The 19086-nt window shown below is 39.0% G+C and overlaps 1 protein-coding gene and 1 non-coding gene across 5 annotated transcripts in view; both read left to right on the plus strand.

The window, feature by feature from the left end:
• Nucleotides 1-6084: 6084 nt before the first annotated feature.
• LOC133300089 (small nucleolar RNA R71) lies at nucleotides 6085-6190 on the plus strand. Its single transcript, XR_009750020.1, has one exon. It is a non-coding gene; the product is annotated as a small nucleolar RNA R71 (small nucleolar RNA).
• Nucleotides 6191-18724: 12534 nt separating this feature from the next.
• LOC133300083 (serine/threonine-protein kinase STY17-like) overlaps nucleotides 18725-19086 on the plus strand; it is a 51930-nt gene continuing 51568 nt past the window's right edge. For all 4 annotated transcript variants that reach the window (XR_009750019.1, XM_061499573.1, XM_061499574.1 and 1 more), the window contains exon 1: nucleotides 18725-19068. Coding sequence is in view for 3 of the 4 variants with exons in the window: in XM_061499573.1 (XP_061355557.1) it covers nucleotides 18887-19068 (182 nt within the window). In the remaining variant the exon portion in view is untranslated. The remainder of the gene's footprint in view (nucleotides 19069-19086) is intronic.

The following is a 19086-nucleotide window of genomic DNA, read 5'->3' on the forward strand; positions in this document are numbered from 1 at the left end:
CAAGTCCAAACGTCAAAATAAAATTACAACAAAAACATGTCATCTTGAGCTCAGGTTTAGACCATCTTCTCGTCCGAATTGGGCTTCAGTAGCTGAAATAGCGATTGTAGCCCTATATGTTAGCTGCAAAATTCAATAGGAATGGAGTCAATCTGACATCTGTAGAGTGATAAATGGTCAAAATACGAAAGTAGTGTAAATCTGGAAAATTATGACGAAAATCAATTAAACCCAATTAAAATCTAGAATTGTGATTTGACCCAAAAGACCTTTATTTAATTCAAATAAATCATAAAAATACCAACCAAGAGTAAAAAATAAGTGTAACAAAATATGAGTTATCACCGGTTCTTTTCCTTTCTGGTGACCTGCTGCGTTCGCGGCGACGCCTGCCGGAACCAATTTCAAGCCCAGAATTATTCATCTGCCTTTGGGCTGCTCCTTTGATTAGCTCATCAATCTCGTCCTTGAGAGACCTGCATTCTTCGGTGCTATGGTCGTTGCTACGGTGGAATTTGTAGTATACGGTGATTTCTCTGGCTGACTGTTGGTGTTGGGGTTACTCTTGCGCTCTTTGTATTTAGTTTGCAAGACGCTGTGTGATTGGCGTCTTGGGGTATCACGCCCCAAAGGGCGGCTGGAATATTTGGAGGATTTGTGACTTTTCCTCTCTTCATCAACGTGGTCTTTTTTATTAGCTTTCTTCTCTCGATTATGGGAGTCATCAACTCTACTCCCCTTATACTCTTCAATTCGCATGAATTCTTGAGCTTTTTTCTTGACCTCTTCAAGGTTGGTAATTTCGTGGCAGGCGAGCTCATATGCGAACGCCCCCTGTCGCAAGCCTGACAAAATTATGTGCACCTGCACTTTAGGGTCTAAGCCTTGTACCTGAAGAGCCTCTTTGTCGATGTGGTCCAAAAAGTATCTGAGGGGTTCCCCTGATTGCTGACGAATTTTTTCAAGGGAATGGACAGACTTGGGAACTGGGCGGCTTATTGTAAAATGGGTCTGAAACTTGCTCGCCAATCATCCCAGGATGCAATACTCCCAGTTGGCAAAGTGGTGTACCACGTCAACGCTCTCCCACCGAGGAGTGTAGGGAAAGTCCTACACATAAGGAGATCTGTCTCGCCATGAAGGGTCATTGCCGCTTCGAACTTTTGGATCCATTCAAAGGGATCGGTGTCGCCCACATAAGTCGTGATATTAGACGGTCCTTTGAAATCGAGAGGTATGGGCGTTAGGCACAGGCTATCAGTCAAGGGTTTATTGCGTCCCGAGGTATTAGCGGGTGTTACTCGTAAGTTCAGGTTACGAGCGTGTAGGTCTGGCGGTGGGTGAGGTGCTTGATAGGCTTAAACAAAGTAAAAGAGGGATGGGGCTTGATGGGCACCATATTGTGGTAGGCCAGGATTCATACATGATCCTTGAGGTTGTGGAACGACCGCATTATGAGGCGGTATTGCGTATCCGTGGAATGAAAAACCAGTAGGGAAAGATGGAGGGTAAGGAGAAACGATGTTGTGTGTGTAAGGTTCAAGGGGATATGGGGCGACCACAGGGATTCGATGATCATTATATATAGCCACTGGCTGACTTCGGGCCGGTTGTAGATGATTGGATGGTGGGATAGTTTGTGGGCCAGCTACGGGGAGTGGCATTCCGAAACGAACTCCTGGCGGAGGGGGTTGAGTTGGGATTAAGTTCTCTCCTTAGACTTCGCGTATGGCTACGCGACGATTCAACTGTGCTACTCTAGCATCAGCTGCTTGTAACTGTGGGCCAACAGATTGTAGCACCGGGGGAAGAGCCTCGCCGGCTGCTTATTCAGCAGGGGCTGAATGCATGGAGGGTGGGGAGCTGGAATTTGTTCATAACCTTCAGGGGGTAATGGCTCTAGTCTGTTCTGCTCTTCTTATCGTGACCGCCATGTTTAGCTGTCAAAAAGTGAAATGCCTCCTGTAGATCTTTGGTAGGAGAATGAGAATAGAAGTTTATAGTCTCCAACAGACGGCGCCAATGTACCATTGGGATCTATAAGCTCACTATGTTCCCTTTGGGGATGATGTCACTATATGGATGATGCTTCTAGCAAAGGTAAAGACAAGCTTGGAAGCACTATTCCAAGTATGATGCAAGCAGATAACAATGGAGGGTTCAGTGTGTGTATGAGTGTGACTTAATACAAATGGGGATACCTCTTTGTGTGCCCTTGGCGGGATATTTATAGAGAAAAGGGATGGTGATCTTGTATGGGTTGGTGAGGAGGGGGGTCAACCCTCCTTGGGATCTGCCAGGGGTGGCAGATGCTGCTGGGGGGTGGCAGTCACAGCTATGATAGCAGTTATGCATCCCTTGTGCCTGGCGATGTCAGCATATGACAAAGGGCAGTTTCCTCTTATGGTACATGAGGCGGTCTCCTTAGGGGCTAGAATCCCAAGATGAGACGTTTTGGTGTCTCTCATAGGGAGTGTCACCGCATTGGGGGTTGGGGGGCTGAGAGTTGGTGGGGATGACGTGGATAAGGGTTTTTTTGGACTTGGACGTTTAGGCTGCTATGTTGTTGGGCCATCCGGCACACATACTATAAAGTATGTACATTAATTTATCATCTTGAAAAACCAGTCTCCAAAGTGGCAACAAGACATGTCCTACTGTCAATGAATAGGATAGTTGAAATAGAAAAATGATTCATTGTAATTCTGTATTAAATATTACTCATAAAAAGAGTAATAAATCACTTGATATCTTGGATTGTGGGCAAATAACCTGGCCCAATTATTGGGTTTTTTTACCCTTTTGCCCTTCATTAATTAATTAATAACCATTTTGCCCCTTATCCAAAACTATCTACCAAACTTTCCCTCTTTAATCAATTAACTTGAAGATTTAATCGATTAAATGGTCAAAACTGGCAAAAATGGTTGACTTGAAGATTTAATCAATTAAATATCTCTCTTAATCGATTAAATATTCCTCTTAATTGATTTAATCGATTAAAACTTATATTTAATCGATCAAATATCTCAAATGAGCGTGAAAGATTGATTGAATAAGACAAACACGGTATTGGAGGTTATTTGAATTTTGAATTTTGAATTTAATGTAATAGGAGTTGATTGCGATTTGTATTTAATATGAGCTGATTGCATTTTGTATTTAATAGGAGCTGATTGCATTTTGTATTTAATAGGAGTTGATTGTGTTTTGTATTTAATGGGAGCTGATTGCGTTTTATTAGGAGTTGCCATTTTACGAGTTTGTCCTATTAAATACAAATCGCAATCAACTCCTATTACATTAAATTCAAAATTCAAAATTCAAATAACCTCCTATTACAAATCGCAATCATTAGTAAAATCGCCTTGATTGTTGTCATCGTTCCGAGGTTGACAATATGATCATATACATGGAATCTGCTTTTGGCTATCTATGCTTGTTGATTTGCTTCATATGCATGGAATCTACTTTTGTTTGTGGAGGAGATTTGACCTTTGTTGCCTGTTGGGAGATTTAATCAATTAACTTGAAGATTTAATCGATTAAATCTTCAAGTTAATCGATTAAAGAGTGACAGATTGGTAGATAGTTTTGGATAAGGGGCAAAATAGTTATTAATTAATTAATGAAAGGTAAAAGGGTAAAAAAGCCCAAATTATTGTATCATCTCTTATTTATATTAAAGGGAACCACCCTCCTTGATCATAATTGAGAGGGGGAGAAACATTTTCAGTGTGGACGTAGGCCTAATGGCTGAACCACGATAAATTTATATGTTTTTTATTTTAACATGGTATTAAGCATAGTTATTAAAACCGGACCGACCCGGACGGGTCGACCCGGGAACTGGTAAACCGGTCATGTAACCGGTCCGGTTGAAGCAACGGACCGGCCATGCATCAGAATCGGTGCGACCCGGTCCAACCCGCCCGGTTTTCATGAAAACTGGTGACTTGATCGATTAACCGGTGACCCGACCCGGCCCTAAAAAAAAAAATTCAATTTTTTTTTTCAAAAAAAAAATCATAATGGACATATTTGAATATTTTTTTGCTTATTGACTTACATAAGTTATGTACCTACAACACTAATATTATCTCATTTGTGCATTATGCATAAAATTTGATTTGATTTGTAGTTAGAAATGTCATTTTCTGAATTTAAAGCCCCGTACCACGATCATTATATTTTTATTTGATCCTTTATTGGATAATAGTATGTGATTTTTTATTTTTTATTTTAATATTTGAAATTTTTATTATTTTTTTTAGATATTTGAGTATGTTTATAATTTTTTTAATATAAATTATAAAATTGCATATAATTACCAGGTCATGCGGTTGAACGAGTGACCCACTGGTTAAACCAATGACCCACTGACCCAGTACATCGACCGGGTCAATGACCGGGCCAGTTTTAATAACATTGGTATTAAGAGTGGGTTAATTTTTTTTTTCTCTCCTTATCAAATAATCTGATTATTATTATTATTATTTTTCCTTTCATTTTACCAAAATACCCTTCCCTCCCCTGTTACCCTAGTCATCTTTTTCACAAATCCAAACCGCCTCCATCGCTGCTTTCTTCCCCAATCTTGGTGTGCAACCGCCTACCGCCGCTGCTGTCATGGTGTGCTCCTCCAACCAACTTCAAGCACGACTGCACCGTCGACCACACCTGAGTCGTCGCTGGATGCCATTGTCCCACCGCTTCGAGCTCGCCTGCACCATTGATCGCCTCCGCCAACCGTCTCCGATCTGACCTTGCATCAGCAGGTCGCACACATTTCTCTTGTAAAACAATTGTCCCATTTGCTGCTCTATTCGTCCTACTTCACAAACCACCGCCGTTGGACTTCACAGCCACCATCGTTGGATCCGTCGCCCTGTTCGTCGGACCTTCGTCGTGTTGTTTCCATTACACCGGTTCAACGGACCAGCAAACATCTCATATTGAATCTGTAGATGTGCTTGTCCACAACACCTGAAAACTTGTGTGCAATCCACCTCTCTCTACGAGATTGTGTCATTCACAGGTTCCACGTTTAATTTATTTATTTTTATCTATAATTTGGATTATCTGGTTTGTTTATTTGGTACCATGGTTACTTTGGACAATATTCTCAATGCCAGCAACTTGAGGTTCTTTGGGTTAATCATGATTTTCCTTCTCTTCAGCAACTTTATCTTCTTCATTATGATTCAATGCTTTCTGCTTCTGCTCATGGTAGTTCTTTATGATTTCTGGTTCATCTACGGCTTTACCACTCCGTAATGATATAGCATTGACCTGTTCTTCTCAATTCTTCTTTGGAACTTCAGTATTGCTTGGCAAGGCTCCTTGAGGTCTACTTCTAAGTGCTTCTGCCAATTGACCTACTTGAGTTTCCAAATTCTTGATTGATGCAGCCTGATTATGAATTATAGCATCACTCCTTGTCATGTAATCTTTCAGCATACTTTCCAGCATACTTGATGTATCAGCTTGCTGTCTGGGATGTTGTTGCTGCTGCATGAATCCATGAGGGTATGGAGCTTTATATGACCTTCCTGCTGTATCTGAGGACATTTGTTGTTGTCCTTGCTGTTGTCCATGATGCTGTCCTTGAGAATAGGAAAGATTTGGGTGATTCCTCCATCCGGGATTGTAGGTATTTGAATATGGATTGTTGTTCCTTTTGTAATTACCTATAAAACAAACAGATTGAGGGTTTTGTGGACAGTTATCATAAACATGGGGACCATTACAGAAAACACATGATATAGCATCAGTTATAGCACTGACTGGTTGTGCTTTAGCTTTAGTAGACAGATTCAACGTCTTGATAGAGTTATTCAAAGCTGATATCTATGCTGACAGAGCTGTTACAGCATCGAGTTCCAAAACTCCAGCAGCCTTCTTTGATGTTGAGCTTGATCTTTCTACAGGCCACTGATAGTTGTTGACTGCCATCCTCTCTAATATTGCATATGCTTCTGTATATGTCTTTTCTAAAAGGGCTTCTCCAGATGATGCTCAACCATGCTCTTTGTTAGTCCATTAAGCCCATTGTAGAATGTCTCCATTTGAATCCATTCAGGAATTCCATGGTTTGGGCACTTCCTCAACAGATCTTTAAATTTCTCCCAAGCCTCATAAAATGACTCTTCTTGCAATTGCTTGAAGGTTGAAATGTCATTCCTGCATTATGCTGCTTTCATGGGAGGAAAGAATTTCAATAAAAACTTGTCTGCCAACTCCTCCTAACTTCGGATTGATTGTGGTTGTAAAGAATTCAACCATGCTTTAGCTTTGCTAGTGAGGGAATATAGGAACAACTTCAGCTTTAGAGTATCAGGTGTAACTCCTCTGATCTTGAAAGTGTTTGCTACATCCATAAAATTCTTGAGGTAAAGGTGAGGGTCTTCACTAGGCAGTCCATTGAATTAACCAATGGTCTGCAGCATGTTAAACATCACTAGCTTCAGCTTAAAGTGCTCTGCTACTACATCAAGTTGGACGATTCCAGAATGCAAATTATTAAGCGTAGGAATTGCATGTGCTCTGATTGGAATCTCGACTTGATTTGGACCCTCATTGTTGTTGGAAATCGGCAATCACACAGAATCGAGAAAACAGAAAAAGAGATAAGAGTAGAGAGATTGACACGATGATTTACCCTGGTTCACCCAATATAGGCTACGTCCAGCTTGTCTGTACTATATTCACCTCACCGCCACTCGTTACAAGTCTCTCGGTTTACAAGGCAAATATAAATAGGATTACAAGAAACCCTAACAGCAGCTATTCATGGGCCCAAGCCCAAACTGCTAAGAAAATTACAATAGAAACAGAGGCCTAAACATTACCTAGCCTCTACGGGCCTGGGGGCGCTGCCCCCGGACCCCCGCCCGCTCACCTGGGAGCGGGACCCCAGTTGCCTTTCTGCTGACCCCGACAATTAGGGCCAACATCATCATGTGAAGTATGAGCCATACCCAACATTCTCCCACTTGGTGAATGCTTCACATGTTTCTTCAATCCCAATGCATCTGTACACCATTCAAACTTCTCTGAAGTCACTGCCTTGGTCAGAAAATCAGCATTGTTGACCTTTGTGTCAACCTTCTCCAGCAATACAACCTTGTCTTCAATCTTCTCTCTGATGAAGTGGTACTGTATGCCGATATGCTTGGTCCTCGCATGGAAACCTGGGTTCTTAGCCAAGAAAATGGCGCTCTGACTGTCACACCCAACGATCATCTCTCTTTGTGCAAAGCCAAGCTCTTTGCACAACCTCCGTAACCAAATAGCTTCCTTAATAGCATGTGTCAAGGCCATGTACTCAGCCTCTGTAGAAGATAAAGCAACAGTGCTCTGCCTCTTACTCATCCAACTGATAGCTCCGCCAAATGAAGAAACAACATATCCACTTGTAGATCTTCTACTATCAATGTCACCTCCCCAATCAGCATCCACAAAGCATCTCAGCTCTAACAATGTCTGTCCCCTTGAGCCCTTCACGCCTTCATAGCATAACCCAAGGTCAGACGTACCACGAAGATAGCGGAACACACGCTTCACAGCCGTCCAATGCTCATTTCCCGGCTTGGACATATACCTGCTCAATACTCCCACTGCTTGAGCAATATCAGGTCGAGTACAAATCATGGCATACATCAGACTCCCTACTGCACTAGCATAAGGAACTGACGCCATCTCTTCTTTTTCTTCTTCAGTCTTGGGACACTGGTCAGCCGATAACTTAGAACCAGTAGACATGGGAGTCAACACAGGCTTGCAGTCAGTCATCTTGAATTTCTTCAGAACATCTTCTATGTACTTCTGCTGACTTAACCATAATCTTCGTTTGTCACGCTCCCTCTTAATCTGCATACCCAAGATCACATTTGCAGCGCCTAGATCTTTCATTTCAAACTGCTTTGCTAGCAGTCCTTTAACAGTGCTGATCATTTTCAAACTGTTTCCAACGAGTAACATGTCGTCAACATACAAAGTTAGAATAACAAAGTCACCTTCTAACCTTTTCACATAAACACAGTGATCAGCATCACAACGGTCAAAGCCAAGCTTCAGCACATAAGTGTCGAACTTCATGTACCACATCCTTGGGGACTGCTTCAGGCCATACAGAGATTTATTCAGCTTGCAGACTAGCTCCTCTTTGCCTCTTGCAATGAACCCCTCTGGTTGCTTCATGAAAATAACCTCCTCCAAATCATCATGAAGAAAAGCTGTCTTCACATCCAGCTGCTCCACCTCTAGGTCATATGCAGCTGCTACAGACAAAACCAGTCTTATGGAATTTAACTTTGCAACAGGTGAAAATACCTCACCATAATCAACCCCTTCTGTCTGTGAATATCCCTTTGCAACCAATCGAGCCTTGTAGCGTTCAATCTCCCCATTGGCACCAACCTTCTTCTTGAACACCCACTTGCAACCAATTGCTTTTCGGTCTGCAGGTAGATTCACCAAACTCCAAGTTTGGTTTTTCATCAGAGACTTCTTCTCTTCTTTCATAGCTTCCTCCCACTGTTTGGCATCCTCCGAGCTCCTCGCATGTTTTACAGTGCTCGGATCATCACCTGTAATACTAAATGCACAAACATCATCACTAGCACACAAGATATAATTTTCAGGTGTATACCTCTCAGATGGTCTTCTTTCCCTCGTGGATCTCCTCAGCACTGGTGCTTCAACCTCAGCCTCAGTTTCAGAAAATTCATCCTCTACCTCATTATATTCAGCAGCTTCAGAATTCAAATTTTCCAATTCAACCTGTGAGTTTATTGTATCCTCTTTCAAACCCACATCCAACTCCACTGTCTGTGACTTTTCAGGAGCTTCAGGAAAAATCTGATTCAACTTAGATTCTCTGAATACAACGTCTCTGCTATAAGTTACACTTCTAGTATCCGGATTCCACAACTTATAACCTTTGACGCCATCCTTGTACCCAATAAAGATACACTTTTCAGATTTACTGTCAAGCTTGTTTCTTTTCTCCTTGGGTACGTGCATATAAGCTTCACAGCCAAACACTCTGATATGAGATACGTCTGGCCTTTTTTTAAACAGTGCTTCATACAGAGTCTTCCCCTTCAAAGCTGATGTAGGAGATCTGTTCTTCAGATAACAAGCAGTAGCCACTGCCTCTGCCCAAAACTCAGTTGCCAAGCCTGCACCGCTCAGCATACTCCGTGCTTTCTCCATGAGAGATCGATTCAACCTCTCTGCCACCCCATTCTGTTGAGGTGAGTAGGGCGTAGTCTTCTGTCTTGCAATCCCATTGCTCGCACAAAACTGGTCAAATTTTGTTGAACAGAACTCCCCTCCATTGTCAGTTCTCAGCACCTTGATTTTTTGATCAAATTGATTTTCCACCAAAGCCTTGAACTCGCAGAATTTATCGAACACTTCATCCTTGCTGCGCAAGAAATATAACCACACATATCTTGAAAAATCATCAGTAAAAGAAACATAATACCTTGATTTTCCATGTGATGCTACAGGTGTGGGGCCAAACACGTCGCTGTGTATCAAGTCCAGAACCCCCTCAGCTCTTCCTCCTATGGAATCAAAAGATACCCGATTTTGCTTCCCTTGCAGGCAATGCTCGCAAAATCCAAACCCCATAGAGCAGCTCGGAATTCCATCCACCAACTTCTTTGATGTTAGAGTCTCCAGACCTTTTCCTCCAATATGCCCCAGCCTCCTATGCCATAACATAGCAGTGTCCTCCTCCGCCTGTTCTGAAACATAGCTTTCACCACTGAATACTGTGCTACCCAGCAGTTTCCACAATTTACCATGACGCTCTCCTCTTGCAATAACCAAAGCTCCTCGAGTCAGCTTGCAAGAATACTTGTCACTGCTAAAATTAATACCAGCATCTGCCATACTACCAACGGAGATCAGATTTCTGGTAAGCCCCGGAATATGCATCACACCCGGCAGATTCTTGACTGTCCCGTCACTCATCTTCAGCTTTACCTTCCCACGCCCCACAATTGCATGAGTCGTGTCATCTCCCATTCTAACTGTACCGCCAGAATACGATTCATAGGTGCATAACCACTCCCTATGAGGTGTCATATGAAACGATGCTCCAGTGTCAATAATCCAATCATTACAGTCATTATGACTGTCAAACGCCATGTACAGGTCCCCTGTACTATCATCATCATCCTTCTTTGTACCCGAAGCAGACGGTTGTGAATCATCCCGCTTCTCAGGACCTACACTTTTACTTCTGCAATTCCTTCTCAGATGTCCAACCTTTTTGCACCTCCAGCACCCTCAGATTTATCAGATTTATCAGATTTATCACGGGACTTTGATCGTCCCCTCGATCTTCCTCTGTGACCAGACTTTGATTTGTCATCACTCCTCCCTCTAGCAACCAGAGCCTCATTGTTGGTACCTTCAGAACCTACCCTTCTCATCTCCTCAGACAATAAGGTAGCAACAACCGTCTCAAACGACAGTTTATTAACACTAGTACCAATTGACACAATGATGTGCTCCCAAGAGTTGGGCAGTGAACACAACAAGGTGCAAGCTTTGTCTTCCTCGTCCAGGTTAATGTCTATAGACGAAAGTTGTGCACAAATAGTATTAAATTCATTTAAATGAGCAGAGAAAGAATCACCTTCGCTCATCCGCAGATTATACAGCCTCCTTCGCAGGAACAACTTGTTCACGAGTGACTTGCTCTGATAGAGACTTCCCAGCTTCGTCCAGAGATCCTTCGCGGTCTTCTCAGAAGTTACGTTCACCAGAACGTTATCAGCCAGGCATAACCAGATCAGGCTTCGCGCCTTTCGATCGTCTCTGGTCCACGCCTTCAACTCCTTCGACTCGCCATCACCTGACGTTTCTTCACCGACAGGTTTTGTTGGTACGGACGGCTTATCATCTTCGATCACGTACCACACGTCCCTGTCAACGAGCAGAGCCTCCGTCTTCAGCTTCCATAACTCGAACCCTTTTCCTCCGAACTTTTCAACCTCGACCCGTGATTGGCCAGTCGACATCCTCTCCAGATCAATTTCGCAGTTTTATCTATGCCAAGAAAAAACCCTAAATCGCGAAACCCCAATCTGTCACAGGAACCCTGGTCGCAGAACCAAAGCTCTTGATACCAATTGTTGGAAATCGACAATCACACAGAATCGAGAAAACAGAAAAAGAGATAAGAGTAGAGAGATTGACACGATGATTTACCCTGGTTCACCCAATATAGGCTACGTCCAGCTTGTCTGTACTATATTCACCTCACCGCCACTCGTTACAAGTCTCTCGGTTTACAAGGCAAATATAAATAGGATTACAAGAAACCCTAACAGCAGCTATTCATGGGCCCAAGCCCAAACTGCTAAGAAAATTACAATAGAAACAGAGGCCTAAACATTACCTAGCCTCTACGGGCCTGGGGGCGCTGCCCCTCAGACCCCCGCCCGCTCACCTGGGAGCGGGACCCCAGTTGCCTTTCTGCTGACCCCGACAATTAGGGCCAACATCATCATGTGAAGTATGAGCCATACCCAACAATTGTTATATCCAGGTCCATCCTCTTCACCATTTCTCAACCTTTCTGCCATGTCAAGTGTTGCTATAGGATTGCTACGTCTTTGTCATCTCCTTTTTGCTCGAAATGTTCTTTCAATCTCAGGATCAAAATCTGCTTCTTTTCTCAGATGAAGAACTGCTCATACACTGCAATTAACACCTTGAAAACAGTAAGGAAGAAAGGTAAAGGATAGAAAAGAAAGAAAATTTCTTCACTGTTGTGGATTTAGCAAGTGTACTAGTCACACAAGTAATAAAATGATGAGTAAAGATCGTTCCCACGAGGATTTGTGTTCAAGCACTGACTAACCATATATACTTAAGTTGAATCAACCAAAAGATTATTAATTGCATTGATTTCTTGTCACCAGAAATTTAGTTGAATTGCATAAAAACTTGATAAACAAATAAAATGTGATTATAATTTAAACAAGTAGTCAGATGTCAATTTCTCTCAAGCATGAATTTATGGATGAACCAATTTCCATAATAAATTATCTACTATGTGATGTTGATCAACCTTTTTCTTATCATCAAGATGTAATGTCTTATTACCCTGATTTAAACATTATTCAGAAACCCCAATGTCTTGGTGATTCCCTTCTTAATACATGCATTAATTACTAACGTCTTAAGATCACATCAGAATCCTAGCATCAATGTCTTGACTACTAGAACACTGAAGTTGTCAGATACAGAAACAATGTAAACATGTCTGTTCTACACTATTCCTTTAATAGAAAGAATTAATCAAGACAACATCATACAATCACATAAGAGATAAACAAAATATCAAATTAACCATTTATAAATTCCCACTTGAGTTCCATCGAATCAGACTACAAAGGACTCTACTTAGACATAATGAAAATATAAACAAGAGAAGAAGAAAGATCAAACTCCATTGTCATGATGGTTGAGTCTTCAATCTTCAATTACAATTACATAGAAATGTACTAACTAATACAATACTAGATCTTAAGAAATTTGGAAGTTCAGAGAGAATGAGAAGTCAGATCAGATCTATGAAAGATCTGATCTGATCTCCCTTCTCCTAGTGTCAGAGATAATAGGATATGAGATATGATAGATGGGATATGTCAGAATGCGAAGGCCCTTGCCTTTTATAGAGTTACAAAAATAACTGAAAACTGCCATGGCGCTAAAACGTTCATTGATGGGCGTTTTAGCGTCCATGTTTGACGGATGCCCAACTACTTCTAACTGATTCCAACGCTAAAACGTTTGACTTGGGCATTTTAGCGTTCAAGACCAGAGTCTTTTCCCACATCAGTGCGCAAAAACGTTTGATCAGGAGGTTTTAGCGCCCAAGACCATAAACTTTTCCAACAGCAGCGCGCTAAAATGTCAGTGTTGGACGTTTTAGCGCTCGGCACCAGCAACTTTTGCCTTCAGTTTGCAGCAGCGCGCTAAAACATTCTGTGAGGACGTTTTAGCGTTCAACACTTGAGCATTCTCCCTTTCTTCAGAATCTTCTTCTTTCTCTCTGCTGCTCCTTGAGCTTCATTTCCACAAAGCTTTCAGAACTTGTACTTGAGAGATTTCCAGGACATTAACCTCTTTTCCATCCATTTAATCACACAAATTGATATTAATTCATGCTTAAAAACCTTATAAACCAAGGGTTTATCATTCACTAAAATAAAAACAAACTTTATAAATTATCTCCGGCAACGGCCCCAAAAACTTTAGGCATACATCTCAATGTTACAGCATAGATACTTTATCACCTAGCTTATAGAGCAAATTAGCTCATAATGGAATTAAATAAAATAGAGAAGAGGAAGAAAGAACTCATTGGAAAATAGAAAAGAAGATGAAAACAAATGCCGTTGTAAAACTTTGTCACGATCTTGCTCCAGTAATGCCCCAACAGCTCTTCCTCCTCCAAGAATCTTACTTTCTCTCTCTAAAACGTCCCTTCAGACTTCTCGGGCTCTTTCTTACTTCGTCTAACCTCTAACCTCTCTGAAAACTCTCTTTTCTAATCCGTGGGGCACTCCTCTTTAAATAGAAAAAGTGGTTGGATGATTAGGTCTTAGGTTTGAGAGTGAGATTCCTTGCATCGTGTTGCTGCAGCCTTATCTTATCCCTATTTTCTTGGGCTGTTGGCACTTGATTGGATAAGATCTTGATCTTCTTGAATTTCTTGTGCCAATATTGTTGTTGACTAAATACGAGTTTGTTGTCCTTGTTTCTTGCGATTTTAGGATAAAAGTTAATCTTTGAAATCGTCCTTGATCCTTGCTTGCTGGTGTTTTATCCATTTGTTGGGTAATAACTAACTTTTGAATTTTTGAAATTCAATTGTTCCCCTGTCCACGTTGTCATGCTGTAGTGATTGCTATATCATTAATTCGTCAGCTTCTTTGCTACAGCATTCTGAGTCAACTTTTCCTGCAAAAGAAAACACTCAACAAGTCATTTTTCTTACACAAAATCAAGGAATATTGTCTCATTTTCCATATTTAGTCATCTCAAAGCACTTAATCGTAAATATACATCAATTCACTCAATTATCATGCAATTAAGACCCTTTATATGGAATTTATGCAGCAAATTCATCATAAAAACACCAAATTAACTCTCATTTGGGAGAGTTAACAACGCTCTAGTGCAGAAGCCAAATATCGTGCTATGACTTCAGCCACCAGTGAGCTCGTTTGGCTTAAAGACATCATTTTTTTTACCTTACTTTGGAGCAAATGAAGAATCATATTAAGTTGTATTGTGATAACCAAGTTGCTATTCATATCACATCTAATCCGGTGTTTCATGAGAGAACTAAACACATTGAACTAGACTGTCATTTTGTTCGGGAAAAGGTTCAAGCAAAGATAACTGAGACATCTTATATCTGGAGTGAAGACCAATTAGTAGATGTGTTAACTAAGGCTCTTCCTAAGAACTCTTTCCAAAATATCATTGCCAAGTTGGACTTTATTGACATCTTCGCCTCAACTTGAAAGGGGGAGTGTTTAAGCTATTAGTGGAAACAAATTAGGAAAAATGATTGATTGTAATTCTGTACCAAATATTACTCATAAAAAGAGTAATAAATCACTTGATATCTTGGATTGTGGGCAAAATAACCTGGCCCAATTATTGTATCATCTCCTATTTATATTAAAAGGAATTCTCCTCTTTGATCATAATTGAGAGGGGGAGAAATATTTTCAGTGTGGACGTAGGAGTAATGGCTGAACCATGATAAATTTATATATTTTTTATTTTAAGAGTTGAAATAGAACCTTTCTCCACTTGTTTTGACAAAACTCAGGCTATGTTTGAGAGCTAAAGTTAGAATATGAACAAAGGAATGTTGAGCAGAATTAGACATGGCATAGAAGTTTTCGCCAAAAAATAAAAAAGACATGGCAAATGGCAAGGAGTAAGTTTTCATGAATGTATAAGGTATTGCATGTGGAAACTCCATAAATTGTTCTACTGAGTAGAATTATTACGTAGATAGCAAAAGTCTATATATTCTTCATTATTCATAGGGAAAAATGTTTATTCTTTTAAAGGACACATCTTATATTCTTTCACTCTCACAAAGAGGTGGGACCCACACCTTTATATTTTTTTGTCCACTCTCTCTCCTTCTTTATCTATCTCATTCTCTCACTTAAAATGACACAACTTTACATCCTTTAAAATGATACAAACTTTTCCCTTATTTATATCTCCTACCCACTAAGTAGCTCATAATTATAAAATATGCAATAAAGGTAAGTAATACATTATTGATTAAAAGAAACATTGGGGAAAAAAGTGTAATATAAATAAGAAAGATAAAAAATTTCATAAGAAAATTAAGGAAGATAAAATCATATTAAAAATTCAGATTTTAATAAAAAAATAAAAAATGGTCGATGATATTGATGAAGAATGTTATGTACATCTCCTGGACCGGCTTTCACGGCCCAATACATATGAGCTGACCGATTTATTAATTTCTTATTTTATCAATTTTTAATTTTAAATTCTTATGAATTCTTTTTTTTAGTGAATCTTTTTTAATTTGAAATAAAATTAAGTATTATATCTAGATTAATTAATAAATAATATTTTACATTGCTTATCTTAAATACACATTAAAATTTTAATAAAAAATAATGCGTTACACATGCTATTAACTAGTTCTTATACTATGTTCTCTTTGGTCGATGTGAAGACTTTATTGATAGGTGATATGTAATCTCTCACCTAAATTCTTAAAGAAATTGGGGTTCTTTTTTAACCATAGTAGAATACTGTGTCTAACTCTATTTAAACTTTCTCTTAGTTTATACATATTTTATTTATATTTTTAATGTTTTAATTAGAGTAATGTTTGACTTTTAATAATGAGATTTGATTTTCTCATGTTGCATGAGAATTCAATTTTCATGTTATGACTCAACTAGTGGTGGACCCCGTATTTATTAAAAAAAGAAAAAGAAAAGAAAAGCTTTGCACGCAAATCGAATGATCATTAACATGAGAGTTGAATTCTCATGCAATATGAGAAAAAGTTTTCCCTTTAATAATATTGACTTATAGAATTTTTTATCTTGAAAAATATATAAAAAGTTTTTTTTTAATTTAACATTTTGTTAATTGTTAATTTTAATTTGTCATGGGAAAAAGCTTCCGCGAAAGATTTGGGCATCATATTCATGCCCCTAATACTTGACCTCTTAGGGGTGTTTGATTGGGGAGAAATTTTTTGAATACTAGGAAAATATAATTGATAGAGAAATGGTTGGAAAGTGAGTTTGGTAAAAAAATGTAAAAAAAATTGTTTGGTAGGTAAAAATATTACCAGGCAAATTGGATTAAATTTTTTGAATCTATGTTTGGTTGAAGAAAAAAAATTGATGGGTAAATGAATTGAAATGATTGAAATAACCTTGTAAAATATTTGAAAGTTGTTATTGCTGTTTGCATACATATATCAATTGCAGTTTGTAAAATGAATTGGAATGGTTTCTATCGAGAAAAAAGAACAGTGTTAAATTTTTTTGTCCCATTATAGGAGACGTATAACTTAAAAAGAGAGTTGAAATCAAGGACAATTTTGTCAGCAAATTGTTCAACTTTTTTTTTCCAGGCAAAACCCAAAATACCATCATGAATATGGTTTTTTGGAACAATACTTTCAATAAAATTTTGGACACAAAACAAGTTGGCTGGGTAAACAAGTCTCCTACCTAAATTTTGTGAATTCTTCTACCAAACGTAGACAAGAACAAAACCCATTTCAAGTTGCCTAGACATCCCTCCCAAAAACTTCTACCAAACACTCCCTTAGGTTCCTAAGTAGTCATGCATATCGTCTCCGGGCAGAATAAGAGCACACTGAATCCCACCAGTTTGAGATGCGGGTCTAAACCCACAATCTTGCAAAGCCACTTGCTCACCCATGATCGTGAGTCCGTGACTTTATTGTTAAAATTTCAATTTATTTTACGTTTTTATAATTTGTTTTCATGAAAATAATTTTATCAATATTTCAAATGCTTTTATGTTTTTATGATTTTTTTACATTATAATTTTATATTTTATGATTTTTTAGCCCTCTTCAAATTTTAATTAAGATTTTGATTTTAATTATCTTGATCACTTGCATGATAATCATTTTAGGGCCACTCTCCATCACTAGGAGTCTAATATATATCAAAATAGTGCTTCACAAGGGACCATCTTCAACACATTGCATAACCATTTGCTTAAGAAACTAAAAAGAATCATGGTGATAACCATTTGTAAATAGTTTAGTGAACAACTTTTGTATAAATTTCTACAATTTTAGCAACTCAACGTAATTCTTAAATGCACACAAGAATTCATATTAAAAAAAGTACACAGCAATTTATCTATTTATTGACACCTTTTGTATAAAACACAGGAGAATCCATCCCTTGGTTTTTAATAATAAATGTTCTTCTTAAGAGGGGCGTTTGGTGGTTGAGGAGAATTTTTTATGAATAATAGAAAAATGTGATTAATAGGTAAATAGTTGGAATGTGAGTTTGGTAAGAAAATGTAAAAACAGTTGTTTGGTTGGATAAAATTTTGATAGAGAAATTAGAAAACTTTTATAAAGTATATGTTTGGATGTAGGTAAAATATAAATGGAAAAAATAATTGATATTTCAAAAATAACCTTGTATTTAAAATTTTTTCAATCGGTCATGCTGCCCTTAACCCGTTAAAGAGGGGGTATCCTTTGCCAACCTCCAAATCAAAAAAAAAAAAAAAAAACTACAAATACATAGGTAGCAAAAGCACAATACCACATCTGAAAAGGAAAACTTTCGCCGACTATCTGGACACAGATACATATGCAAGTCAGTTTCATAGCAATATAATTTACGTAGCCAAATTTCCAAAATCGTTCAACCAAACTTAGTCACCTTATAATCCCACTTCACATTTCTCCATCTTTTTCCTCAAAATCCTCGAACCAAATACACCGGATTAGACCGAAAGAACATGTTCTAGAAAATTGATTAAAATCTTTTTATTATGCAAAAATAAACAAAACTAAATATATTTTAAGTTTTATTTTAAAAACTTTTTTATACACTCACACATATAATTGCAGGTATTGTCAAAATATTGTTCTTGAAAAAATATGATTAAGGATCCAAATCAAAGTCTTTGTTAGTTGAGGACTTGAGGGTTTTAATTAGAGTAAACACCCTTTATAGTCCATGTCAATATCTACGAAGTTCTTTTTAGTCCCTGGCACTAAAAAAGGACCAAATTGGTCCCTGAAATTACAAAAAAAGGGCCATGTTAGTCCTTATGTCAACTCCCAAATATGTAGAGGGACCTTTTTCTTGTACTTTCAGGGACCAATTTGGTCCTTTTTTATTGCCAGGGACTGAGAAGGACTTCGTAGATATTGCCACATACTAAAATGATGTTTATTCTTTTAATTAAGTATCCGGATCAGAGTCTTAATGTTTCCTCTCTTTCTAACATGTTTCCGTGTCTCAGCAGTACGGTCATCGAGGATGAAATTACCCTCCGTTTTCCGTTGAAATTACGAAACCATTTCCCTCTCCTTTCTGCTAAGATTCTATTATGAGTCAAAGATTCTCTCTCTTCTGCTTTCTTACCTCACTGAATTTTTCTCAGCATAAAAACTCACTTCACTTCGCTTTCTCGCGCTTTCTCGCACTTTCTCTTCCGTTTTCCCTCTCTTTCTCGGCCGCATGAGATTGAGACGCGCGTCGTCACCTTGAAGAGAGAACCACGCAGAGAGAGAGAGAGAGAGAGAGAGAGAGAGAGAGAGATGGATTTCATTGAAGGCGTGGGAGAGAGCTCCTCGCCACCGCGCAACTTCAGCGGTTTCGGCAACTACGACGTGAGGAACGATGTGTACAATCGCTTAGTGGAAACCGGTCACGATCAAGCAGTGTCGAACCCCGATTTTCGAGAACAGTTGGAGGCTCACTTCAATCGCTTGCCTCCAAGGTACAATCGATTTGATCG

This window comes from Gastrolobium bilobum, unplaced genomic scaffold (genome assembly GCF_033153095.1).
Source record: "Gastrolobium bilobum isolate Gb01-03AN ecotype WA unplaced genomic scaffold, APGP_CSIRO_Gbil_v1 utg4158, whole genome shotgun sequence".
NCBI lineage: Eukaryota > Viridiplantae > Streptophyta > Magnoliopsida > Fabales > Fabaceae > Gastrolobium > Gastrolobium bilobum.